Source organism: Electrona antarctica (genome assembly GCF_951216825.1).
Source record: "Electrona antarctica genome assembly, chromosome: 22".
Classification (NCBI taxonomy): domain Eukaryota; kingdom Metazoa; phylum Chordata; class Actinopteri; order Myctophiformes; family Myctophidae; genus Electrona; species Electrona antarctica.
Window position 1 is genome coordinate 29,827,499 of NC_136805.1, and position 27,924 is coordinate 29,855,422.

General features: G+C 42.6%; 3 protein-coding genes across 3 annotated transcripts in view; 1 reads left to right on the forward strand and 2 right to left on the reverse strand.

Moving 5' to 3' along the window:
* ipmkb (inositol polyphosphate multikinase b) overlaps nucleotides 1-1,263 on the forward strand; it is a 152,899-nt gene extending 151,636 nt beyond the window's left edge. Inside the window, exon 7 of the transcript XR_013788844.1 lies at nucleotides 1,240-1,263. The gene's annotated coding sequence lies outside the window, so the exon portion shown is untranslated. The remainder of the gene's footprint in view (nucleotides 1-1,239) is intronic.
* A 12,520-nt stretch (nucleotides 1,264-13,783) lies between these two features.
* Nucleotides 13,784-22,815, reverse strand: dcakd (dephospho-CoA kinase domain containing). Its single transcript, XM_079493435.1, has 5 exons — nucleotides 22,302-22,815; nucleotides 20,016-20,127; nucleotides 18,389-18,592; nucleotides 17,146-17,233; nucleotides 13,784-16,230 (listed from the first exon to the last, which is right to left on the reverse strand). Exons 2-5 carry the CDS (start codon nucleotides 20,125-20,127, stop codon nucleotides 15,945-15,947), a joined length of 690 nt encoding a protein of 229 aa, XP_079349561.1. The 5' UTR covers nucleotides 22,302-22,815; the 3' UTR covers nucleotides 13,784-15,944.
* On the reverse strand, nucleotides 22,789-27,309 carry pus3 (pseudouridylate synthase 3). Its single transcript, XM_079493434.1, has 7 exons — nucleotides 27,151-27,309; nucleotides 25,241-25,637; nucleotides 24,799-25,076; nucleotides 24,227-24,410; nucleotides 23,839-23,948; nucleotides 23,531-23,703; nucleotides 22,789-23,138 (listed from the first exon to the last, which is right to left on the reverse strand). Exons 2-7 carry the CDS (start codon nucleotides 25,634-25,636, stop codon nucleotides 22,867-22,869), a joined length of 1,413 nt encoding a protein of 470 aa, XP_079349560.1. The 5' UTR covers nucleotide 25,637; nucleotides 27,151-27,309; the 3' UTR covers nucleotides 22,789-22,866.
* Nucleotides 27,310-27,924: the final 615 nt, after the last annotated feature.

Sequence of the window (27,924 nt, forward strand, 5' to 3'; positions counted from 1 at the left end):
CTTGTACTTTTACTCAAGTAAATGTTGAATTCCACACTTTTACTTGTCACAGAGTATTTCTATATTGCATTATTGATACAGGGAGCCAACCTAGGGCAAAGTCAGGAGGAGAAAGAAGCGTACCACTATGTAGACGTGCTGCGGCGGGACAGCTTGGCTGACAACACTGCAGAGCTCAAGCACCTGATGTTCAATGGGTAGGAAATTGTGGCGGGCAGCGATCCAGGAATCCCAAGTTGGTGTTGGCTAGACCTGCACTCTCGCAGCAGTAGTATTGATACAGTACAGTACTTTCACTCAAAGTACTGTATCTCACTGAATACGTTTTCCACCACTGGGCTTAACCTGTTTTAAAATGGTCATTGTGACAACAAACACACATCAAATATCGTTGGTTGTATGATCAGCATTCCAGGATGATAACAAGAAGAAACATAAGTTAGTAGCCTTTAGGCAGTCAGACTTCACTTATATACTGTAAGCTCCATTCATGGAAGCACGACTTCAAAGTTATAGGGTGTCTTAAAGCTTTATTCAGGGGGGTGATGATGATAGTGTGAGGTTGTGTACATTACTGTACATGTGTGGCTGTGTGTGTGGCTGTGTGTGTGGCTGTGTGTGCGTGCGTGCGTGCGTGCTTCTTTCCCAAAAAGGGGGTGCTGCTACTCACTGCTATTCATGCCAGCTGCCACACAATAGTGACTAAAAAAAGTAAAATTGTTCTCTGACACGTATTGTGCCTCAGATATGGAAACACATGAAGGTAAAGGACATTCTCCTGGCAGGCATTGTCTTTGCAAAGCAGGGACGGTGGGAGACAAAAAGACAATATTTCAATATTTGGCGGAAACTTCGTACAAAGCTGTTACTTTTCAGGAAATGGACAAAAGAACAAGTGTTACAATGGATGCAATGCTCCCCTGCAGCTAAGCAGGACCACTTGATGGGGAATGTTTTAAGTCGCTTCATTGACTTGGACTTGGCAGAGGAGGTACACCCATTTGTCTGTCTGCCTGTCTGGTACCTCTTTTTCATCATTTACAGGAATGGGGATTTGAAATATTACCCGTCGACTGGAGACTAGTTTTACTGCAGGTTATCTCCAGTGTATGCAAATGTACTGCTGGAAATTTACATGCACTCTCCAACCTGTTTCCTATCTGTATACTGAGATGGCTGAAGCTTGACATTTGCTGGGGCCAATTGGTAAGGCTTTGGTCTTATCAGGCTAGTCCAGAGCTTGTGTGTGTGTGTGTGTGTGTGTGTGTGTGTGTGTGTGTGTGTGTGTGTGTGTGTGTGTGTGTGTGTGTGTGTGTGTGTGTGTGTGTGTGTGTGTGTGTGTGTGTGTGTGGACATCTCCACGAGGCAAGAAAATGCTAGGCTTGGAAAGAGTTCCTCCGCAGAAATGTCTGATGTGACGTTAATGAGCCCTTGGTGTCGTTATCTTCAGTGTGCCCACTTACCCATCAGGGGACATCCAAATTAAGGATAGCAACGTCAACTGTCTGGCAAAATTGTCCTTCATGCTTGTGTGTAGCCTACAATTCTTTGCACACATGAACAAACACACACCACCACCTGTAATGCTTATATACACTTACTAACTAGTGTGCATGATTGATTGATTGCATGCATACGTGTTTATGCAGTATCTTTAAAGAGGACCTGAAAAGAAAAAGCTATTGAAGTGATCAAATACAAATTAAAGGACAAACCTGAATAAATTAGTGGAGAAATATAATGAATACCGATATGCTTCCATTCGAGTGTACTGTGTATTCTGTGTGATACAACTAAGCAATTAACCACTTGAACCCCAGCATGCCTATTCTGGGGGAACTACCAAAAGCAGACAAGCTCACAAGGCGTCGTTGTGAGCTTGTAGATCTGCTATTTTAGGGCGAAGAGATTTGGTGTAGACAGAAAAAAGCTGTCCATGTACAGCTGTAACTTAGGTCATAGTCTTACTAAGAATAGAGAGATTAAGTCGTTAACATATCATGCCCTGGGTGGCATGTATAAAAAGGCTGAGCAAAGCCCAGTTGACCTCAATTTTACATGCAAAGTAAGTAGTCTATGAAAGAGCCTTCATTATTGGATGGCAGATGCCTCAGTCAAACACTGGAAACGGCAACTATAGTGATGTATAGATCTTTACAGTAGATAAGCGAAAGGCATAAGACGTAAAGAGTGTTGGAAATTGTGGTCTAAAGTGCACATTGGAGGAGCTTGAGTTGATCCTCATGCATTAGTGCGACGCATGAAAAAACAGAAGAGCTGACTGAGAATGCCCCTGCAGGACGTTATCAGACTAACGGTCAAGCTACACCAGGCTTTTCTCGCGCGTTTACCCTAAACGCGCGGCCCGCGCGTGCGTTTTTTAAAATAGGACTGGACCTAAATTCAACGCACGCGTTTAGGGTAAAAGTGCGCGTTTTGTGCGCGAAAAGCCTGGTGTAGTGTGGCCGTGAGGAAGAACCAATAGTCCACCAACAGCTATAGTCAAATTCAGATTCAGATTTGACAGTCCAGTGGTGAAAATAAATATATAGGCACTAGTCTAGTGCCTCTGAGATCGATGTGCGGAAATGTGACATGGTGAGATGAGTCTTCCTTCATCATATTTCATATTAAGTGGTTTCGTGCATGTGTGGCGTACACACAAAAAAAGTACAGGCCTGAATGCTTGACCCCTACAGCGAGGGGTTATGTGGGAGGTGCATTTTCCTGGCATGGGTTGCTTCCACTTGCTCCCTTAGGAGGAAGGGACAGCTTTTCTGAGTGATAACCTTTATCCACAGTATGATGAAACATTTCTATCATGATGGATGTGGTCTCTTCCAGAATGACAATGCCGCCATCCACAGGGCATGAGGGGGTCACTGAAAGGTTTGATGAGTATGAAAATGATGTGAATCATATGCAATGCACTTCGCCGTCACCAGATCTCAACCCAACTGAAAAGCTATGTGAGCTTTTGGACTTACAGTAACTGACGTGTTGAGACAGCGCTCCCGGTGAGGTCAAGCCTCTATAGTATGTTTCACGGGTCCTATATTCCCCAGCTCTGATAGGACCCTGGGAACATGAGGACCAGGCCACATAACATAACACAAGAACCGACAGTTTCCCCATTCAGTTCTATGACAGCTTTGAAGCATGTGGAGTCCAACACGAGAAGCTTAGAGTTCCACATTGGTGAACTTATGGTTTGACCCAACTTGGCAGCCATTGCTTGTAGTTTTCTTTCAGTGAGCCAAAATTCAAATATAAATATAAATAATCAGAAAAAAGGGCAAATCATACCAGCACTGCTCAACCAGTCTCGGCTTGCGTTGCTACTACGACCTGTATGAAGCACATGAACTTCCATATAGGTACACTGCCATCCTCAACATCACATCATCAAAACACCAATAACGGGAATATCTTTTATTAGATTGGTGTTGCATCTCGTACCAGAGACTTGTAGAATCTATGCCAAGGTGCACTGAAGCGCTTTCTGACACTTACTAAGACACTTTGTTGGTTTTCTCTTTAATTTGTTACGTATGTCTGATATGGCGCACTGGAAATGTAAACTGAACATGTAAGCTTCTATATGGCTGTAAAGCAGCTGTTCTTCATTTATAGTCAATTCAACTTGTCATAACCACCATTGTGTTATTATACAAGCCTATCCATACCCTACCCCTTGTCCCTACCAAGTCAGTTTTCATATCATACTCGATACTGGCACTGCACAGTATGTTATGTATATTCTGTTCTGAGCATGTTGTTTATTTGTGAAGAAATGCTATGCATGTTATTGTAGTGTGGGTGATGTCGGCATATTAAAGCAGTCACACACCTGACTAGTGTTACTACACACCTGCTGTGTGAGCTAAGCGTTTGAGCCAAGGGATTTTTTTGTTTTGTTAAAAGTGTTAAATAGAGGGTATGCGTGTGACATCATCATCAAACCTTGACCTTGGGCCTTGACAGCCCATACAACAACGGAAAAGTTGTATTTGATTGCATTAAACAACGTTAAACGACATTAAACTCACTTTGCCACTTGATTTGCCACTCAATTTGCCATTCACTTCATGCATGTGCGGTATGCACATGCATGAAGCTCTATATTCTGATAGTAATCATTGTTATAGAGTGTTTGTTTAGTAACAAAGGTCTCCCCTTCTTCCCAGCTCTTTAGTAAACAGAAAATAATAAATGTTCATGCCAGGTTACAAAATTGATCCAATCAGATGAGAGAAGTCATACAGGATAAACAAGTGAAATCGGTAGCAATGAAAAAAAAGGAAATTGGTGACGCACCTGAAAATGTATTGTTTGTTTAATAAGAGCATCAGAGATGCCCCTCAAACGCGTATTCTGAAGCAAATTAGCTGGTTAGAATAACTGAAGGTTATGCAATAATTGCACTCGCCAGGAGTTCTTGAGGGGTCGTCCTCAGCTAAATTAGTTAGTCTTAGTATAAATAAGTTTAACCGCTTTAACCTTATTTTATTATTTTATAACCTTATTTGATATGAAAAAAGAGTTGATGAAACGTACCCTTCTTTCCTGGGGCACAATTTCCATGCAGTGAATTGATGGTGTGTCCTTCATCAGCAAAAAAAGAAAAGAAAAGAAAATACTAGACAGTTCTGACAGAACATATCTCTGAACTCCTCATTTATGATCTGAGTTGTTAGTCGTAATGTCGGCAAAGACGTCAGAATCATTATTGCAGTGTGAACATATATGTAGATTGACAAGGTGGTGTTAGTTGCAATATTTTTGGGTGGCACATCTTACAATAACTGCACCACATCTCTGTGTGTACATGCGTGTGTAAGTGTTCCACACCACCACACAGAGTGCAGTGTCCGGCCTTGAGTCGGTCGGATACATGGTTGTCCAGAACCGCCAGAAAAGGCTCTGGTCAGGCTCTGCCAGTGGGACTAACAAGCCTAAATGCCAGGCTCTCCCTGAACCAATTGATTTCCATGGCAACCCCAGCCTACAGTACACCTACAGAAGTCCCCACACCTGCCATTTGATTAGTCCACTTTTCACAGTCAGTTTGCATTCTTCAGACATTCCCCACACATACTCCACAGACGTTTAGCACTGCACAAGGACTTTCCACAACTGACCCCCCCAATAGGACCATATATGGCCAGACAAGGACAGACAGATATAGAGAGGGCATAAAAGCGACACAGACAAACAGACGGTTAAAACGGGGATATAACGGGTATTACAATTGTATACTAGGGTGGGGTTACTGGGAAACGAGTTAAGATCAAAGTGGACACACAACACACAGCCACACAGAGCAAGAGGTGTGTGCTGATTTCGTTACATTTCAGATTCAAATTCAAAAGCATCAAAAGTAGCAAATCTACAAGTTAAAATCACATCACGCGACACGTTTTGAGCTTTTGGATCTGGCCTGGTACTTTTGAAACTTAAGTGTGACACTAGCAGATCTACAGTACAAGCTGAAATCACATTTATTTTGCGGAGGCCACAACGGAGGCCACAACCTGACCTGGCCTGGTGGAGACCTGTGCCCTGAGGGTCACTTTTTCTAGTTCATCATATTCATGACTGTCCATCTTAGCCTCGGAAACCCAGAAGTTTTATTTCCAGGGAGAAAAAAAAGGTCTGGGGCCGAGTCCACTTCAATTCGGCATACAGTAGTGCAAACGTCGCTCACTCTCTGCTGATTTCTGATCGTCTGCACCTTTGTTAAATTGACGCACTGTCACACCCGTCTCAGGCGAGGGTAATATGAACACAAGGATGGCGAGGCAACACAGTTGGGCAGAGTTTAACAGTTGTTTATTTTCCCCAAGTGCAATAAGTGACAAACAAATACAGAGGCGACCGACATATCTCCTCAGAGACTGACACCTTCTTGTCCAACACCAGCAGACAGCAGACTGACTGGAATACCAATTCTCTGCAGCTATATACCCCCCATGGCCCCTCCCACCAGACAGGACCAATTGATAGGGGTTAACATGATCCACAACATGTAAAATCTGCTTGGGTTTGGCACAAAACACATTTTTATACATTTCAATTAATTTAAGCTTGTAGATCTTTTCTTTCTCAAGTCTTTAGTTTTCCAAAGTCCTCTTTTTAGAGTCCAGTGTCCCTCATGACAAATAATCATCCCTATCCACAGACAGACAGGAGTTGGTTTGGCCCAGTTAGTGCTCAGCTGGGCTTCCACCTATTCCACAGAACCCATTGAACATGTTTGATAGCTGAACAGATCCACACCGTCTCCACACCTTAGCGCAAAACGGTCTTAAGCTGCGCACTTCTTAAACTCTGCGCAGCTTAAATTCCGAGTTTTTAGACAGCTGGTGGATGGAAAAGAAGCTCCACCTCCGCAGACTTTTTGCGCGGAGGAGAGTGTTTCCGGGAATCTGGCCGTCGCGCAAAAAATCCGCGGAGGTGGAGCTTCTTTTCCATCCACCAGCTGTCTAAAAACTCAGAATTTAAGCTGCGCGCAGCCGAGAACGTGCGCGGCTCTTTCGATAGTGTGGCAGCACCTATACCGAGAGCTTTGTTTGTCCATACCCTACCTAACCAGTGCACGCTACTGACAGGCATGTAATGAGCAAAACATGAACAGTGACAGGGTGGGGTCACACTGTCACACGCACACATGTCACGCACACACGTACACACACACGCACACGCACACACACACACACACACACACACACACACACACACACACACACACACACACACACACACACACACACACACACACACACACACACACACACACACACTCCTCTCTCTCTGTCGCTCTAATTAATTAGTCTCATCATGTCTTGCAGCTGCGCCTAGGTGGACCCTGCCGGGAGCTGCCTATGCCATATAAAGCATAGGTCAGTTCCAGTCTAGTCCATCTTGGCTGACAGCACGTTACTTATTGTCTCCACCAGGCCGAAGGCTTGGAGAGAGAGTATGTTTTGCACGCCATCCGTCCACGTGTGTGCGTGCGTGCGTGCGTGCGTGCGTGTCTGTGTACACTAGTTCATCTCCGGCACCGTTGGCCCGGTTGATGCCAAACTGTGCACTCCCTGGATGCCAGCGACGAATCTCTGCCCCAAAATCTCCACAATGGCCTGTTATAGCGCCACCATGAGGCCGATTTTTGCAAAACACATTTCTTTATATTACTCGTACAGATTTAATCCATACATCACGCAAATCACTATACACTATCGCAGGGGTGGGCAACTGGCGGCCCGGGGGCCACATGCGGCCCCCACCTTCACTTAATGTGGCCCTCAGGTTAATGTCAGAATACTGATATAATATTGGTTTCAGCTGTTACAATTCCGCAACATGCGAACATGACACCGCTTTAATTACTTCAGTCTAAATTAGTAGCTCATTGCGCAACACAAGTATAATTAAAGGCATTTGAAATTACATAACAATATTAATTTTCAGGATTCCAATTAAAAAATAGCAAAAATTCAAGATTTCAATTAGAATATAGCAAAAATAGCCGATCTACAAGCTCAAAACGCGTCGCAGTGCGACGCGTTTTGAGCTTGTAGATCGGCTATTTTTGCTACGACAGTAATATATGGCCCTAGGGAGTGAGTGTGGAAATATAGTGGCCCTCTCCATCGTCAAAGTTGCCCACCCCTGCACTATCTCTACAGTCATGTGATCAATGACCTGTCCGCTTCCCCATATTCCATCCCCAATCGCTACGATTGCCTTCCAAAGTTTGCAGAATTTGTCCATTTCCAACAAAATTCCTCAAATCATTAACACAGCGTGTGATTATCGTGAAATTGCACACATTCCCACTAGGCCGAGGAAGAAATGCAACATCTGCCGGTTATAGCGCCACCATGAGGTCGATTTTGGTAAAACACATTTCTGTACGGTACTCATACATATTTCATCCATACATCACGTAGCACATCGGTATACACTATCTCCATAGTAATGAGATCAACGCGCATCTGTCCGCTTTCCCAAATTCCATCCCTATTGGCTAAGATTGCCTTCCAAACTTTGCAGGATTGGTCCATTTTGCGTGTGATTTCCGTCTTACATATTTGGTCCAAACATCACAAACGCTATTATCCTGGTGGAGACCTGTGCCCCGAGGGGCACTTCTTCTAGTTATAACATCGTTATGTTTGACCTTCAGTCAGCCTGTGTCATCGTGGGAGACTGGGAGTGCTGAACCAAACCAAGCCTACAGTATGTCTACAGTATGTACTCAAACAGCAATTTGTGTAGCCTGGCTAATAAGCCAGACTCAAATCACAGGCAATTTAGTTTTGCCATCGGCTGATTCGCGTCTGGCTTTAGCCAGGCTACACTTTGTGTCCTTTGAAGGTAATATAGCAGCCCAGCCAAACACAATTGTTCCAAGTATGTCAAAGCAGAGCAGCACAATCATTTAAGGCTATCCCTTTTAGCTTTACCAATCTGATCTGTGATCAGATTGTTTAAGATAAGATTCATATTTAATGTCCACCATGATGCATCAAATAGCTGGTTACTTACAACCCACCTTTGAGGCTAATGTGATGTATATGTGGCCACTTTAGTAGAATGTGTAAATTAGAATGTACGATTGACTCAGATGGCAGCTAGGCCTACTGTGGTAATGATATGACATGATATGATATGACAACTCATGTTGCACGGGAATGAGAGATGTGTACAAGGGAATGATTTTTATTGTTTTGTTGCTCTCAGGCAGAAACCTCTTATCTCCATATTTCTTTTTACTTTTGGTGTTTTTTTTTTTTTTAATGAATGTCCTACTTAATCATACTGCAGCGTCATACAAAAGCACCAAGCGTGAAGCAATGCATTTTGAGCTTGTATATCTGCTACTTTAGAATTTTAATCATGAAAAGTTAACAGTTTGGGTCGAGGTTTCCGCCTGACAGAAACAATATGAAGCTCTAATTATCCCTCAATATTATATATGGACATAATCTAGATCTCGAGGCACATTGTAGAGGGGTTCTTAGTAACGACCCCCCTGCACAAGAAAAGGAGCAAATTAAACCCTGGCAAATACCGCCCTATTTCTATTCTTAGCTCCATCTCAAAAGTGATGTAAAAAATAGTTGAAAAGTTACGTACGAATTCCAATCAGGCTGACACATGCCCCCTCTATTTGAGCGACCACATCAAACATGAGGTGGATGCTGGCAAATACTGCGGCATGGTCATGCTGGATCTCCAAAAGGCTTTCAACAACGGAAACCACTCCATACTGATTAATAAGCTAAAAGCAATTGGTTTTGATAGCACATCAGTGAGCTGGATGCAATCCTACCTGGAGGGGAGAGAACAGATGGTGGAGGTGAATGGAACACTGTCCACCCCCCTCCCTGAACCCACCTCACCCCTGCCCATTGTGATAGGCTGGAATGGCTTAGTGTTGACGACAGAGTACAGAGTACAGCATCTTGCAATGGGTCTGGTCTACAAGATTCGCTACACCACCAAGATACTCATGTACCTGTCTAAATACTTCCTTAATGTTAACAAAGTCCACACTCACAACACCAGAGGGAGTTCAACAAACCATTAAGACATGTGGATCCCTTGACTCCTTCAAAACCGCTCTCAAAGAGCACCTACGAAACTGGCCCCTGTAAATTAAGTCTGAGCTCCTCCCCATCCCTTTCTCCCCATACATGTTTTTCTTTATATGATGATTTCCTGTTTGTTTTTTGTTTTTTTTCCACAGTTTTGTTTAATTTCCTGGTTTTTTATAGAAGTGTATTTGTACGTCTCTAAATGTTCTGATAAATTGAAAATGGATCGTCCACAAAGTAACAGCTTTTGCATTGACTTGTGCTTTAGTTTGAAATGTACCCATTCGGCATACTGTGAAATAAAATGTTCAATCAATCAATCAATCAATCAAACAAACAAACAAACAAACAAACAAACAAACAAACGATAGGATATGTACATTCGAGAAAAAGTGGTTTCCTCGATAGCACAACCATTCCTCCAGTCTCCCCCTGTGTCACTCACAAGGGGGTGGAATAGATAAACATGTGCATGGACAGACACACAGAGATAGAATCACCCATCGGCTTTGAACATGTACACACTTCAATGCACATAACTACATGTTGGTACACCATCCGCACATAACATCCCTCCCACGTTCTCCATCCCATAGTACACACATGTACGCTTCATGCTTTCACTCACTATCTCACTTCCTCCAAGGCCCTCGTGCTGACCTCACACACAAGGCACAGTGGCTGTGGAGAACACGACAACATACCCCAACCCCCACCACCACTCTCACTCCCATGGTCATGCCTGATCTGGGATCTGTCCAGGGTGCGTCACTGACTCACAACTAAAGCCTTTCTTCCCCTTGTAGCACTGACGGAGCTAAGCTAACATGTGGGGACAGGTTGACTCACACAGCTGGGGATGCTCCGCTGGCATGTTGCCTGTCTCTTCACCTCACCGTGGTCTCACGGATGTCGCTTGACAATGGACCATGCAGGCACTGTAAGCGGCCTGTCTTCACTATAATATGACACTTCATGCCAGCATGAAAATATACCACATTCTTTGTACCCAGTACGGCTGTTGAATGGAATTAGCATTGTGCAGGGGAGAGTCGGGACAATACAATCTCAGATCCTCAGGTGGGAGGAGATTGTCATGACTATTCTTACTTCGTCAGCTGAAGAAATTAAACCGGCTGCAGAACATTATGGTGCAGTTCTACATGGCCATCATTAGGTCCTTCCCAGGGCCGTGCACTGCATGCTGAGACCACTGGAGGGGCAGGGCAGATGTTCAAAGATCATTAAGGGTGATGGTTTTTTGGATATAATTATAATATAATTGTAAATAATAATTATGATTGTGAAGTTATTATTATTTGTCGAATGTTCTTCTTGAGGGCCACAGGTGTTGGGCAGGCCACAAAGCAAGGGCAGTTTCAGCACCAGAGGCAAAGGTGCAGGTGCAGCACCCAAAGTCCCAAAGAGTAGGGGTCCTCCACGTGCTCATCCCTCACCATGTGGTTCACTTCCACTGCCAAGAACAAATGCAGATTGCAGCGGACCATTCGGTTAGCCAAGAGGGTCATCATCACTGGTAACCTTCACCAGTCCAGGACCAGGAAGCGAACCAGAAAAATTATCATAGACCCTTCACACCCTGGACACCACCTCTTCCGAAGACTTCCATCCAGCAAGAGATTCTGGTCGATCAAGACCAAAACCTCATGCCATTTGACCAGCTTCTTCCCCATGGCAGTGCGGCTCACAATCAACTCCACACTGCCCCCCCCCCCCCCCCCCCCCCCTCTCTCTCTCTCTCTCTTTCTCACACACACACACACACACACACACACACACACACACACACACACACACACACACACACACACACACACACACACACACACACACACACACACACGTATGCATAGGCATTACAAATGGGAGCACATGCAGAAACAAGTAAACTGTTCTCTATGTGTTTAGTTTGTTCACTTTTGTGCTGATCTAATTCTGGTGTATTAGCGTACAATTTGTTTGGCTTAACGAGTTAGATATTTGAACATGCCTTCCATGTGAATGATGATCCTGCATATTGATACAAAAATGATGTAAGCTTACCAATTCAGCATTATTTGTGATCTGACTGTTGTTAGTCAGCAAAATAGAAAGATGTAGCATTCTTTAACTAATTCAATGTATGTATTTTTCATTTTAACAAGCATTACATTTCCTTTAATTTGAACATTATTTAACACTGGGCTTTTCTTCAGATCCTATAAAAAGTGGTAAATGATAAATAGACATTTATATACCGCTCTTCTCCAAAGCGCTTTACATTATGTACTACTTTCACCCACTCACACACTAATGGTGGGAATCGAACCTGGAACCTTTGGATTCCAAGACGACCGCGCTAAAAAAAATGTAAATGTTTTTAATCATATTGCTGAATCAGATTTCAGTTGAGTTTGTTTGCCGTTGCCAACGTTTGTACCTTCCCTGACAGCAGTAGGTGGGAGTGGATGATGCAAAATCACTCAGACAGAAGATTCCAAATGTCGATGCACTGTGCCGCCGGAGGGCAACTCTCTGAACATCATGGTGTCATTATAGAACTCTTCACCCCCTGCCAAGAGTTAATTATTTGCTTTGCTTACCCCCAAATGGCAGGTTTCAAGTGTGAGAAAATATCAATGCACTACACTACACTATCACGATATGCCTATTATGTTTTGTGATAAATATTGATTCTCAAAACAATGTTTTATTTATTTAAAAAAGGAAGTAGTAGTAAGTTAATACATCATTTTAAAAGAATATGCTTATTATTTTACTGATATGGGTAATTAATTTGAACAGATTGAATGAAAATTTGCTCTATGATGTATGTTACACAGGTACTGTGTAACATACAACACATGATCTGAGTTTTTGAACTCAGATCATGTGCTCACTATGACAGTTTTCATAAAATGTGATTAATAAAATCACAATAAACAGTATTACCTTAATTGCTTACAGTATTGCAATGTCACAATATATTGAAATCGTATCAGATTTATTTATTTTTGTTGTCAATATACAGCCCAAGTATCAAGGGTTCCAATTATGCCAAAGCAAGACGCGAGAACTACGTCTGACCTTGGTGGCTCGACACCTTCTGAATCGAACCAATTTAAATTCTGACTGAGGTTTTGCCACTCATCTCTGCCTGAAGCCTTTGCACTAACTGGTACAGATATAGTGCTCCCTCCATGTTCTACATCAGGTCCTTTGCTGTGTCTCAAGCTGACCGAGAAAGGGACAGTGGAAATCTCCTCTTAACAGCTGTCTGCCCAGTAAAGTACATTGCCCTCTGGATGGACAGATGAACAGAGCAAAAAGAAGAAAAAAAAACAATCTAAGAATAAATTGTGTGCCTTATCATGACCATGGCTGATGGACAGCTCTGAAGAAATATGTTGTAGTGTTTGTGTGAAATGCATTTGATACTAGTGTGTATTGCCTGTGTGCGTGTGTATTTCTGTACGTGTTAAGTGCATTTTGTGTATGAAAAAGTGTGTATTATATGCATTTGTGTGCAAGTGTGGCCAGGCGTTGTCAGTTCGCTGCCTCCCCCCAGCCACAGTCACTCAGCATTAATTCTGCAGTCTCTTGATAAAAGCGAAGCTTGGACCAGCGCAGGCCCCACACTGAGCCAAGTTACCCATGCAGGCTTGCCTTGCCTACACAGCGCCAAGGCGAGGGGGCACGACAGTGCCAGGGTGATGTCACCAAACCCACCCCCATCCCTCCCAGCCAGACAGGCTCCCACACAGACTGAAAAGGCAGATGGATGGCCTAAAGAGAAGAAAGGGCTAGAGCTCCACATTTGTGACCTGCTGTAACTATTTTCAGTCAAGAATATGCCTTTTGTGTTGTATACACCAGTGGTTCTCAAAGTGACATCAGATCTTCTCTTAGGACAACAAATCTTTTCAAATGGGGGGGTTTGCGGGCTAATCAATTTGGGGGTCCTTTAAATAAAACACCGGTATACACAATAGGTCCGTTTGAGCCTACATGAGATGCATCACATTAGTAGGCCTAATGAAGTGAAAATGCAATGTGTCTCAAATCCGCATACATTGAAATAGATCTTTTGCATGCACAGATCCTTTGAAACAGAGTGGGAGATAAAAATAACTTTTCATTACAAACCTAATAAAAAAAATGTGGCTGCTACAGCATCATGTGACATAACATTGTTTATTGAAAACAGCATTGTGATAATGATAACTTACATTCATGTCTGAGAAATTAACAGCAGCTCATCTAACAAATGTAATTAGTGAGTATTATGCATCCTTTCATAAACAAAAAAAGAAAATAAATGGTGAACTTCATATTTACAGACAGCTTAAAGTGTAAGAAAAGACACAGTGGTAAATACAAAGTCTGCTTGTTAATTCAGTTAACCATTCGCTAAAACGTGTACACCAAGAAAGTGTACATTCACATTTCTTGATGTGAAAAGGAGATTGTCAAACACATCTTCTCACATCCTTATTAATTCTAGCGATCCATAAAATATGCTTCTGCGAAACATTGAGGTCACAACTTCACATGTCACATCAACCAATTTTTTGTAGTAATGATCAAATGAAAAATCTAAAATCATGACATAGATGTGGCTAAGCTTGTTGATTTGTACTAGTACGAGTCTTGAGCAATTTATAAAAAAATGCTCAAGACTAAGTGAATAAAGTGAACTAAGTGAATAAAGCTATGGTCATTTCTGGACTTGGGTAGATTCAATGAATGTATATCCTTTCACCTGACCCTTTGCCATTTCTAGAATGAAACTGTTTTTTGTTACAAGCCGTAACATAATATACTGTATAAATGTGGGACTGAAATAATAAAGTAGAATGTCATTGCTCCACCTGTTAAGTCTGGGACACGTTGCAGTGCTAGTTATCTGTCCATTATAGAGCGTCGCAGTCCCGCTTTCATGACGACAGGCCCGGAAGAGAATTCCCCATTAATTTTCCCCATAGACGTTTGTGTGCCAACGTTTGTGTGCCAACTATTGTTGTGACAAATCATGACAATAAACTGTTTTGGGCCGATCAAATAATTAGAAAGAAGAAAAACAAACAAAAAGTGTTGTACCCAGCCCATTTTTTCTTCTTTATAATTATTTGATTGGCCCAAAACGTTGTCACAACAAGAATTGGCTTTGACAGAGGCTTAAAAGGCTTTAAATAAATACTTTTCAAAACGTCTATGGGAAAAATGAATGAGCAGTGTAAGATTCTATCTTCATTCTTTTCATGATGCCTACAGAAAATCTCACAAAGGAAAAAAAAAAACATATCAGTCACTAAACCGCATTTTCTTGTCAGTGCAAGTTATATGTTAACAATCTCAAGTCCTTAAATTAAGAGTTAAAAGAGGACATTCCACCACTAAAGCCATGTTTTTACTACAATGCCAGAATGTTTCTAGCAAAATAATTAGCATAACTTGCTGGAATGGCAATGGAAGAGACCGTTTTCATGCCCTCATTGACATCAAAAGTATAGTACTGTGTGTCGTATTTAACTACTATACATGCATACAACAATCTTCATACACTTGGGTAGAATAAACACAATCACAAACACAAGAGATGGCAGGGGGAAACAATAGTCCAGCTTAAATAAGAGTTGTTAACTTGGGGGGAACTAAATGTTACCTGAGTTATGTTTCATAATTAATAAAGACTCGACACAATGCAGCTCGCCTGTTTCTTCAGTTGAGGCCAATTCACTGGGGTGACAGGTGGTGGACGTGGTACAGCTGGTTCACTGGGTAGGCATGGCACAGGTAACTTTTTATTTGGTATGAATAGCTTGCTAAAAGGTAGCTTTTATAATAATAATAAGTAGTAGTTAGTGTACACTGTACAGTAATTACAATTTCACAGTCTAACGTTAGAAATTAGTTGCACCACTCGTGGATTACTGAACCCATATTTCTTCATGAAACATTGTGTTAGGTACTCTCTCTCTTAGCTTTAGTTTTAGGAGGCATGAAGTCACACTTTTTAGTGCAGTTCATTGGAGCGGGAGGTGGGGGGGAGGCAGATGCTGCCTGTAAAGTTACTTTTTGACCAAAACAGAAAACATGTGTTTATTAAAAGACCACCTTGCCCATTTCTAACCTGAATCCTATCATCCTTTTGTGAGGAGGAGGTTAGGTTAAGATTGGCGATGTGGGCCTTAAATGACCATTTGGATAAAAAAATATATTGACACTATGCTAACTTAATTTCAGGGCCCCTGGCACCCCCTCCTCATACAGCACCCCTCCCTGCACCTGGATATTGCCCCCATCCTTAATGCATCATCAGCCTGTCCCGTGCTGCTGCTAAGCCACCAGTATCTTAGCAGAGTAGAGGAGCACTCCGCCCAGGCCGGCAGCCACCGCCATGGCGATGACCCGGACCAGGAGGAACTCCATGGAGTCCTCCAGCTTGGTGTGCAGTCGCAGGACCTGCCGGTGGGTGTCCTCGCGGCTGCCAGAGTTCTCGATGACGTGCTTGGCCAGGCCGCGCTTCTCGTTGAGCGGCATCTGGGCGGCCAGCCGACTCTCTGCCTTCTCCTGGTTCAGCACGTCCCGCTGCATGAGGCGCGACATCTGAGTGGCCGGGTCACTGCGGGAGGAACACACAGAAACTGATGTTATTGATGGTACCACGCCACTGTTAAAAAAATACATTCTGCAGTGCCCTGGTAGCGGTGAATGAGTGGTTATTAAGGGCAATATGTATATTGAGAGATAACAAAGAACATGAGGTGTACCTTATACTATGAGGACTTTCAAGTTTGAACAGCCAGTAATGAAAGTAACGTGTACAATGATCATTAGTATTATTGTTTACAGTAATACAAGCATAAATAATAATAAATAATAATCCCACAGCACAGTGGTGTTGCCATTCGGCCTTCGCACACCAACGCAGTGCGTCCATGATGACAATTCTGAATTTGCCAATGTATGCCCATGGCACCGTGGGAAAAGATTATGGTTTATGGGGGTCCGAAACGGTAGAGAATGTTACCATGTGGGGGTCCCCAGGGGTGTAGGGAGTTCCAGACCCCCAGGAACGCGCCCTGGGGGACGGGCCGGTTCCGGCGTGCCGCCCCGCGTCCGAAATGGTTGAGAAATGACAGAGTTACCGTGCGGCAGTCCCTCTACTGTACCGTACTGTACTGTACTGGCACACCCAAAAGCATCATATATACAGTTAATATGTGCGTGTGTGTTTGTGTGTGCGTTAGGTTGCGCACAGGTGGTGAAAAGCAACCATGTTGTTTTCGTGCTCATACCCAGCCAGCCAGCTACCCAGCAACCCACACACATAGCTCCGTAAGGGAGTGGTTGCACCACTCAAAAATCCAGAAATATAATGGTCAAAGAGAACCATTGTCTTGGCCAGCACAGGAAATTGTCCACAGTTGCTGACCCACTTGCATTGTTCTATACAATCTATACTGCACTTTGACAGTTTGCAGATTTTATCTCTGTTTTTACTTTTATTGTTTATCTACACAACCATCCATCTTACCAGTAAACCACCACGGTGTGGTTCAGGAACTGTGTTAAGCGTCTGGTTTCAAAGAGCAGGGGCACATCCAACACCACATAACGATACCCTGAGGAGGAGGGGCACCAATTGTCAAACAGCATTAATTACTGTCTTTTTAAACATGGTGTCTGTGACACCATGTTTTTATCCTGTCTCTGTACAAGACATTTACACTCTGTGAGTAATTAAAACAGCCTGCATGCGTGCGCAGACTGAATTTGAACAACAATAATCCTTGTCTGAGTGCAATCATGTAATTAGTTTTTGGAATTACATAATGATAATGATTTTGGCAGATTGAGACGCTGATTATTGCAAACCTGATGTATCCATTTCGTGGTACCACTAGTTTTATTTGCACTGGAAATCATCTCTGCCTCTCTGCTGAAAGAAAACAAATTGCAACTATCTTTTCATTCTGGCTCTCGAACTTGAATTGAATAGAATGGGTAAGCAAGAGCGTGTCCAACACAGTTGTGTATCACGCACTCCCCATCCAGTACACAAAGAAGCACGAGCACCACACGAGCACACACGACTACGTAGAACACAAAAGTGGAAACAGGAAGCATACTTGAAACTTGTCACTCAAATGTGCTGCAGGTCACTTTATGAACATTGCATGACTTAAGAAATCCTGTCAACATACATATTGTGCACTTTACAAATCAACATTCATGCAATGGCAGGTGACCAGGTGACACAATGAGACCTTTAGACCTGAGACCAGATTCAAAAACATGTCTTCTAAATCATGACAGTTTTCTGAAAAATCCTATGTCAGTTGTTCTCAAATATTTTTACGTCAAGGACCCCCAAAATTATACGTAATTGGCCGCCAACCCCCATATGAAAATATGTTGTTCCAGGGACCCCCCAGAAGCAAAGATTTGAGTTAAAAACGCTGTGAACGAATATATATTCAAAGATTTGTGCCACATTTTCACGATTTTTCAAAAATAGCAGATCTATGAGTGCCGCGCTACGAGCTTGGGTAGATCTGCTATTTTTCAATAGCTAAAGTATAACATAATGCTTAAAACACCAAAAGGGGTTCCCATCCAGAATGGGTTAAGATGTTTTTCTGAATACAATCCTAGAACCTGCTCGGTATATGAATTTCTCTACAGATAGATCATGAGTGGAGGCCACTAACTACCCACCATATTTCCTGCATAAAACAAGCTCCTCTAACTGAGCCAGGCTCCAGTCGTCCCCTCACCTCTGAGGAAGTAGAAGAGGATCTCTTTGAGCATGGCTTTGTGGATCTCTGGGTGGGTTATAGAGTTGAGCAGCTTCCTCTTCTCCTCACTGCTGAAGATGAGCTCGCCCAGCTTCTGCCGGTCGATCTTTCCACTCTCCAGTAGGATCTCTGAACCAAAGTGTTGCACAATGCGGCAGTAGGCTCTACTGTTGGGCTCCACAACTGTTACACACAGTGAGGAGGAAATTGTAGAAATAATATTTCCATTTATTATAAGTCATGTGCATAATAATGCCATGCAAATGTCCTCTATATTGAGTTCTAGCAAGTAGCAACCTTGCCTAGCTTACTACCACCACCCAGTGACGGGAAAAAACACAGGCAGTTTCAACTGCATGTGAATGTGGATGAAGGGCTGTGTGAATATGGCTAAAATTATAATCTCCATTTATTTGCATAATATTCTAACCTTGTTTATTTACTTTATTAATCATGATTATTATTTTATTTATTTTTAAATGAGAGCCTTAATTGAAATGCATGTAGTCACTGTAGACACAGTCGGTATAAAGGCTCTGTGAGCAGGATTCCGGACTCTGATTTATCCATCAATATAGTACACACTACGCAGTGAGGATCTAATTGCTTCAATTGGCCACATTGGCTTGGTCCTCAGCATTATCTGCTCATTCACATAAAGGTACTGCTATATTTCTTGTTGTTAACATAATTTTGATTTATCTTGGCTAAACTGTTAGAATGTATGTTCTTCTGCAATGTAATACAGTGCAGTAATGGGTGTCCTGTACATCTGTGCATATTTTCTGTATTCCTAAACCAGTTTCTGAATGTTGTTTTGTTGCGTCATGAGACATCACACGACTAGATAGACAGTTCCTTGTATGAACCTCATAATTGGCAATAAAGTGTTTAACTTTACAGCATTTCAGCTTTATTTGACAATACAGTGGAGAGAAAGATGGGAAAGAAATGGTACAGAGGTCTCAAAATGATTTGAACCTGGGATGTGGAGATTATGTGGTCATGCAATAAATGACATTACTACTACAGTAGTAATGTCCTTCAAGGGTTGGTGGTTTTCTTTACTTATTTTTTTCTGGGAGCAAGAGAAAGAATTTAAACTTCCTCTGAAAATGAACAACAGATTCATCTTCCTCAGTCCCAGAAATCTCTGAACGTTCCTGGTCAGCTGAATATAATTAAAACATTGTTGGAGTCAGTTCTACTGGGCGAAACAAGATATGTGCAGTACATTCAGATTTCAACATAACATATTGAAGAGGACTTGCATATAACAAAGAGCTCATTTAGCTCCAGGCAACAGCTCCAAAACAAATATGTTTTGACGTGAAATATCCCATGTCACTGTTCAAATCACAGCCTGTCTATTCAGAGAATTTCACAGGAAAATGTTGTCCACCGTTTATAGACTAGACTATTACTTCAATTGATTTAGCAAACGTGAACCATTGGCAGCAGAAAGAGATACAGAGATATTAGACTGAGTGCTGAGTGCTGCTGACTAACAAATTAATCTTAATTCTTTAAGATTACTTTAGGTATATTTCTGCTTAAGAAGACTAGAGTAGAGAAGAGAACAGTAGGAAGAGAGCAAAGGACCTACCTTGTCTGGCCACCACATCAGCATCAATAATGGGGCATCCAAGTTCTCGCAGCATTGAAGACACTGTGCTTTTCCCTGAGGATATGCCCCCTGTGAGCCCCACGAGGAACATCTGAAGAGGCAATGTAATAATGATAAAACACCATTAATATACAGTTTGTAAATACATCAAAGATGCGAATATAATCCATTTCTAATGGATGCCTTGGCCTGGAAGAGAGGTCATCAGGTGGTCTCCAACCTTCTTAGAGTGTTTCAACCCTCAACCACTACCCCCCCTCCTCCAGGCTTCCAGCTATAGACAAGTCCACGGAGGGGCGCCCTGTGCGCAGCCTTCACCGAGGCGCAACCAGCACCGTGAGGGAAGGCCACACCTGGCCAACAGGCTGTGGTTCGAAACCTGCCGGCCAGGTGCAGCAAACCAGCACTGGCCACACCCCAGCGACCGCCGCGCCCAGGGCAGTTTGGACAACTCAAAAGCAAACTCCACATGCCCCAACATTTTATTTACCTGCCATAGTGTCAACCGCTTACCCCTGTGTCGGATCGCTGGTTAGACTGGCATATTTGCGGATACCGATATGACTAAAAAGGCCCGATAGCGATACAGTATCGGGACATCTCTAGTTTGTGTGTGATATATTTGCATAAATTGTATTTTTATACTCGACATGTTTCTAATATTTGATTAGCTTTTCTTAAATCCCAATATATCACATTGCTTACAGTATGACAATATTCCACAAATTGCATTAGATCACAAGAGCTGTATCATGATGTTGTGTAGTGTGTACGCAAACTACGCATAGTATCATTCTTACCAATACACAGGTCATAGCTGCCATAATTGCTGGCCAATGCCCATAAGTAGTGTAGTGATGACATGAGACAGCGCTAGATAGGGCTATTTTGTAAATAATACCGTAGTATAATAATTAACTGTGTTGTGCACAGCAGTATGTGATTGATTCATAAATAAATAAGTCTTATGCAAGTGGGTTTTCAATAGATCAAATCAATATTAAGTATTTATTAAGTTTGGAGAATTACAGTACATTTCAAGCACAACTCAATACAAAACTGACGACACCATAATAAGCATTACACTTGTTTACAATAGGGTCCACCATGTTCAATTTATCATAACATTTACAGACGTACAAACAGGAAAATCATCATAGAGGAGGTAAAAAAGGTAAAAAAACAAATAGTGAGGGGAAAAAGGGGTGGGTGGGGGATTCAGATTTTATGGGGGCCAGTTTCAAATTGCAGCCGTCCGTAGGTACCCTTTGAGAGCGGTTTTGATGGAGTCATGGGATTCGCATATCTTAAGGACTGTTGGTAGGGCGTTCCACATTTTGGTGGCATAGGAGCGAAAATAATTTAGTCCCTTGTTTGTGCCTAATCTGGGTTGCACATGGTTTGTTGAATTTAGTGAATTTAAGAGTTGATCAACAGCAAGTCCATGCTGTTGCTCACTTCTCTTGGGTCGTGGCTACCAGCATCATAGAACCATTTAGTGTAAACTAAAGACCTGATAAACCTGTAGACTAATTATTTTATTTACCAGAACTTTAAAACAAATAGACATAGGCTTTATTTATTTTTAAACACACATTTCCCAGTTAAGAAACATTTATACCAAATTAAGTCTAATAATTATCAAAAGCCTGGAAAATCAGGAAAGGATAGTCGAGTTTTTTTTTAAACTTTTTCCATACATTAATTAGTAAGCTTCTGTCAAAGATTTTGATTCATGAGCTTGCATCCTCCTCTATACTCAATGAAGTCTGAAGAACATGCTTTTATTTCTTTGTTGTTTGACATTGTTCGAATTCCTTATATCTAATCTAAAGGTGATGGACCCACACAACAGAATGATGTAAGGACAAAATGATATAAGAAAATGATGCAAGGAAAATAACTCTTGCTCAACCACGTTCCAAAGTGAATAAGTTATAGGACATATATAGGACAGACGTTTCAGACATTAAGACCATCGTCAGTGCCTTATTATGAATGAAAACAGAAATATCTTATATGAAGTTAGCCCCATATGTGCCCTCTCCCTACGCTCTCGGAGCTACAGAATGAGCGTAGGGAGAGGGCACATATGGGGCTAATGAATAGTTAACACAGGTGCTGAGGAAATATAGTCTAGTCTCACTCTAGAGTAGACCATAAAATAACTTTAGTTTACACGAGTTTGAAATGAGTTAAATACAAATTATGATTTAGGATAATCGTTTCCATACGTGCCCTCTCACCATGCAGTCACCACTTTACCTTGGCTTGTAAACGAAATCACTCCTACTTCAGCTGTAATCAGCCAGAACGATTATGAAAACGTAAACAAGCCTGCTAAACAGCCTAACGTTAGCAGTCGGGTTGTTTATCAAGTCAAATAAATGTCACATATCGCTGCAGCCATTGTCGCGTAGTGCTCATAAAACATGCGGGAAAATGACAAGAATATGAAACATATTACTAGCAATTAAAAAACTCAGACAGCTACTTAATTGCTAACAAGCTAGCTTCTTGGCTTAAACGGTGCATCGCTTCAAGTCTTCCGGTGTTGCAGACTCATTCACCAGATGGTTCCGCTTCACTTTGCATTTCATCTCAATTAAACTTTCTGTCGTACTCGTGGGAACAACGAACAGGCTTTCAAAATGCGTTTAATTAAACAAATAAGCTGTCTGAATAAAATAAATCATGGAAAATAGTATTACAAAGCTTTTGCATATTTGAGAATGAGTGGAATAACAAAATGTGAAAGTCAAAATTCAATAGATTTTTTTATTAACTATATACAAGACATTACTCAAACCAGTCCACCATCCTAAAAATATCAGTCCTCCATTTGCTTATCTGCATTTGTGTTTGACGATGGCACTTCTGTGGCAACATGTGGACTTGAGGAACTGTGGGAATGCTTTGACCTTTTACCCCTGAGTACCGTTTCTCCTCCGTTCTCTCCTTCTTCACGCTCCAGTCTTCCTCTCTTAACAAAATGTTCTATCCTGGATTCCAGACTATCACAGCATGGACGCTCTAGCAAAGCCTTGTAATTTCTTTGTCTGGTGCCTTCTACCAGGAAGCAATGACTAGAGGACACGCCGCCTGTGGAGTTGGACAGAGAAGAGAAGGATGCATTTTATTTGAACCACTTTTCAACCTGGTGTCCCTATTTATTTTTTTGCTAATGCCTTTGAGCTGCATTTTGTCATGAAAGGTGCTATACAATAAAGTTGTATTATTATCATCATCATTATTATGGGCAAGTCATTATACACAAGACCTCTAAAGTAGCAAATCTACAAGCTCACAATGCATCACAACACATACTGTAGAGGCGAACCGGGGACCTTCTGTTTCCCATGCAGCATCTCTCCCCACTTATACATTATTATTATTGTTGTTATTAATAATTTAAACTATTCTAATTGTCATTATAAAAAAGGTAACTGAAGGATTGGATCTAAAAGTTGAGTCGATCTTATTGAATGTTTCACCTATGACCTCCAGGCCCTGGATCATCCCATGGATGACATTAGCCTTGATGGCACTCTGGGTCCAGTGTTGCTGCAGTGTGGCCAGGGCGTGGTTCAACTCATCATCATCCCGGTGCCAGCTCAGCCCGTCAAAGTGGCAGTCGTACAGAACAAGCGGAAAGTCTACCGCCATGCTAGAGAGACATAAATTAAAATAGCATTCACTCAGACGGCACCCGACACACAGCTTGTCCTGACTAGAACAGATTAAAGTCACAGCCACCTCACCACCACCAACAGTTGATAAACAACATGCACAGCAAACTTGCCTGTATTGGGGTTTCCTGGGGTTGCTCTCAACATCCAGCAACTGGTTGATTATATCTGGAGCTTCCAACTTCTGTCCAATTAGGAGCAGCACGGCCATCATACAGCGCACCTACAATATACAGGGGATAAAAGAAACAGTGGCTGTTAGTACAAAGCCACACACACTCCTATGAAGCATAATATCACACACACACACACACACACACACACACACACACACACACACACACACACACACACACACACACACACACACACACACACACACACACACACACACACACACACACACACACACACACACACACACACACACACACACACACACACACACACACACACACACACACACCTGATGATATAGGAACGCCAGTCCTACACACACACCTGATGATATAGGAACGCCAGTCCTTTGATCTCAAAGATGAAGAGGTCATATGGGTCAGTGCTGGTGGTGTCTTGAGAATGGATGGGTTTGACTGAGGCCGACAGGATGGTCCTCTGGAATTGCAGCACTCCATTGCCCACGTCCATCTTACAGATGTTGCGGAAGTCATGCGTGCCCTCATAGCTGTGGAGTGTCAACAGTCTTAATTGGGAACTGTGACTTCAAGGCACATGAGAACTCAGTCGGCAACATCCTGTGTTCCTTCACATTAACCGTTTGGACAAAGAGATTTGGTGTAGAGGGGGGAAAACGGACCAAGTACAGAGCCAACCCCAGTCAAGTTTGCTAAGTATAGTGGATTTAAGTTTTCATTTATGATCATACACAAGTCTCCTGCAGAGCTAGAAGCAGGAGACAAGACTCTTGATGACGCCACTGTCACACCAACTGCATTACCTTGGTGGAGGGAAAAATAAGTAAATCATAGAAAGTACATAATTGTAGGCCAGTGTTGCCATCTGTGTACTTATCAGTATAGGTTTGCATCTCTACTACTGTACCCTGTACCTACCGTTTTGCGGCCTCTGCCATCAACGTTACATCCAAAGTCCCACGGCTGAAGTAGTAGCGGTAAGTTCGGGACTTACAGTCAAACCGTGCACTGAAACCCTCAGCCGCCGGTGACCACTCCAGCACCCTGATGTCCTGAGGGAGAACTCTGTTCAGCATCTTCACATATGGAAGCTCAGAGCCAACAGCTTTAACTTTGGTACCAGCATCCACATTGTCTGGAAGTGTGACACCTAATCCTTCACAAAACTGAGAGGAGCGCAGGTCTATGGATATTACCTGGGAAAGGGCAAAAAACAGATAATAAGGGTAAGACAAGTGAATGTGTAAAAGCATATTGTGAAAAGCTTTTCCCCTTTTTATTGGAGAATATGTACATTACAGGATGTTGTAACCAACCTAAAACCAATCTCCGACCAGATTAACAGTCAAAGTGAACAGACCTGGGAAAAGGCACTAACTCCCTTATCAGTGCGCCCACAGCGGTGGTAGTTGGAACTCTGACGGTCGTGGATCAACCGTGTCTTCAGCAGACCTTCGAACAGCCTGGCCTCCACCGTGTTGTCTGTGTTCTCCTGGACAGCGAAGCCCTGGTAGGCCCAGCCCAGGTATGCCAGCCGGAGGGCCACGTGTCGCCGAGGGTGGACAGAGAAGTCAAAAGGACGGTCTTTTCCACCTTTCCTATTCCTCTTGCCACTGGCGTGGCTATCAGGGGGACAGTCTTTGGTGGTCCTGACAACATCATCCCCGGCTCCATGCTCCTGTCCCAACTGAGACTTGATCCTTTCCAACTCCTCCTCCAGATCTTTGACTCGTTGACGCAAGTTAATATCTGACATACTGTTTAAGAAGCGTAGAATAGAAATTATACTTCTGAATATGTAGTGTCAGTGTGTACATATTATTTCAACAAATAAACATTACATGAGAAAATGTGTTGAGGGATTTATGTTGTTTTTTCTACCTTGGCCAGGTCTCCCTTGTAAAAGAGATTTCTGAACTCAATGTTCCTGGTCAAACATAAAGGTCCAAAAACAATATCATGTGTTGGTGCTGGAATGGTCCCCAGGGCCATATCAATTCACAGCAGCCAGCAGGGTAAAGGTAAACACAATTCCATTTATGTGTGCTGAGTAATTGAGAGCATCTGAGCATCATTGACAATATTCAGTAGTATTTTTGTTAACTGGACCATGCACCTAAATCAAACAGCCCACTAGCCCGTCTCCGGACCCCCCGGGTTGAGCTCCTTTGGACCCCTACCCCGTAGGGTCCGGTATCACCGGCTTCAAGCGACATGGGATGCAATCTGACTTCCCCTTCTCCGACGGATCTCTGCGCTGTGGGTGTCACGCTGACATATTCCAAAAGAAGCATATTAACGCTATAGGAGACAACGAACCCTCTGACCCACCCCGCGAACGGCTCAGAAGGCAGGAACGCGCAGATAGCCAGTTCCGGCGCTCTGTCGCAGGTAGCCAGCCACGGTGATGGAGGCGGTACAATAGGATGTCAATAAGGAAGTCAAGGAAGGAAGGAAGAGAGCTGCCAAAACGGTCGTACAAACATTAAAAATACTTAACGGCTTCTGAGCCGTTCGTGGGGGGGGGGGGGGGTCAGAGCGTTCATATGCTTCTTTTGGAATATGTCAGCGTGACACCCACAGCGCAGAGATCCGTCGGAGAAGGGGAAGTCAGATTGCATCCCATGTCGCTTGAAGTCGATGATAAGGAACCCTACGTAAAGTCATCAAAATGTCAGAAACTTTAACGTAGGGTTCCGAAAGGAGCTAACAGCCCACTAACATAAGTAAAGGAACTATAAGATAGCTCGAACCAGTGCTGGTTGTCAACTTGTCTCGTTAGAGCCGAACGTTATAATATAATGCTGTGGTGTATGCTTTCTTGAGTCAATATGTGCATAACAAAACGATAATAATAGTTTTGTATAAAGGCAGTTCGGCTCATGTTGTGTAGGTACCGCTATGCCTAGCCCGCGGGAAGTGTTGCTGGTCCATATGTCATTAATAATGCAGAGTGCAGTCTGCAGAGACACTATGTCCCCTACAATAAACTTGATTAGATGTTAGCCACTTTGAAACCCTGCTGCACTCAATAAATGTATTCTATTCTACTGCAATTTAACGCCTTATGAGTGACTGCTGAATTACAATTTGTATACTATAAATGTGTGGCTGATTAATCTGATCGTGACAAGACAAGAGATAATGTTATAAATTGCAGCAACTGTATGTGTACAGCAAATTAGCCAGTTAGCATAGCTTATGCGACAGATGATTGAGAGGGAGGCGTTCATTTGTCAATGAAAGTGCCAAAACACTTCAGCAAATTACCTTTGTTTTCTCGTACAGTTTTAATTCCAAGTGTCTTTCTAAACTGGTCTAATGAAAACTATTATAAGTAATAACTTTCCCACGCGACCATCGTTGTCGGACGGAGATTCGCAACGGATTTATTTCCTGTGGAAGAGGTGTCTGGGAAATGTAGTTGGTTTCAAATTCTCAAATGGGGACGTGTACGCGTGTACCCCTAGGCGTACGCAGGAGTACTGCAGGAGGAAAGTCGAAACTGTGTTAACCAATGATGCTAAATTAGTATTTAAACAAAACAAAAAAAGAACGAAAAAGAAACACTAGCACAACTGATATTAAATAGAAATCAGGGAGACAAAATTAGTGGTGGTTTTTGATTGATTGATTGAAAAATGTACAATTTACAATGTATTAACAGTTTGCAGAATTACAGTACATTTCAAGCACAAACTCAATACAAAGGCTGTTAACTGTGAGTGGACGACCCAATTAAGCATTACACTTGTTTCCAATAGGGTCCACAATGTTCAATTCATCAAAAACATTTAGAGACGTACAAATAGACACTTCTATATAGACAAAGGACAGAACAGGAATTCATCATGTCAATTCCCTTATCCTGTGCCACTTTGATTTTGCATACATGTACATCTTGGTTCGATCAGGGCTTGATCAAGTCCCTTAAAACCAACAGTCAGCTCAGAATTGACTGATCAGGGTTATGCTAGGCCAGGCCAGAACCCATATAGGAAGGAATCAGTTCAGAGAGCTGAACTGGCTCCCAGTAGAATCCAA

Bases quoted from the DNA above. Each gene is read 5' to 3' on its own strand.
- dcakd (XM_079493435.1), bottom strand. From the start codon at position 20,127: ATGTTCCTCGTGGGGCTCACAGGGGGCATATCCTCAGGGAAAAGCACA. The intron at 18,593-20,015 runs GTAGGTCCTTTG...TGTGTGTAACAG, and splicing joins TGATGTGGTGGCCAGACAAG to TTGTGGAGCCCAACAGTAGA. The intron at 16,231-17,145 runs GTAAGATGGATG...TTCCTCCCGCAG, and splicing joins CACACCGTGGTGGTTTACTG to TGACCCGGCCACTCAGATGT.
- pus3 (XM_079493434.1), bottom strand. From the start codon at position 25,636: ATGTCAGATATTAACTTGCGTCAACGAGTCAAAGATCTGGAGGAGGAG. The intron at 24,411-24,798 runs GTAGGTACAGGG...GACACTCCACAG, and splicing joins ATGGCAGAGGCCGCAAAACG to CTATGAGGGCACGCATGACT. The intron at 23,949-24,226 runs GTGTGTGTGTAG...TGTATATTGTAG, and splicing joins TGGCGTTCCTATATCATCAG to GTGCGCTGTATGATGGCCGT.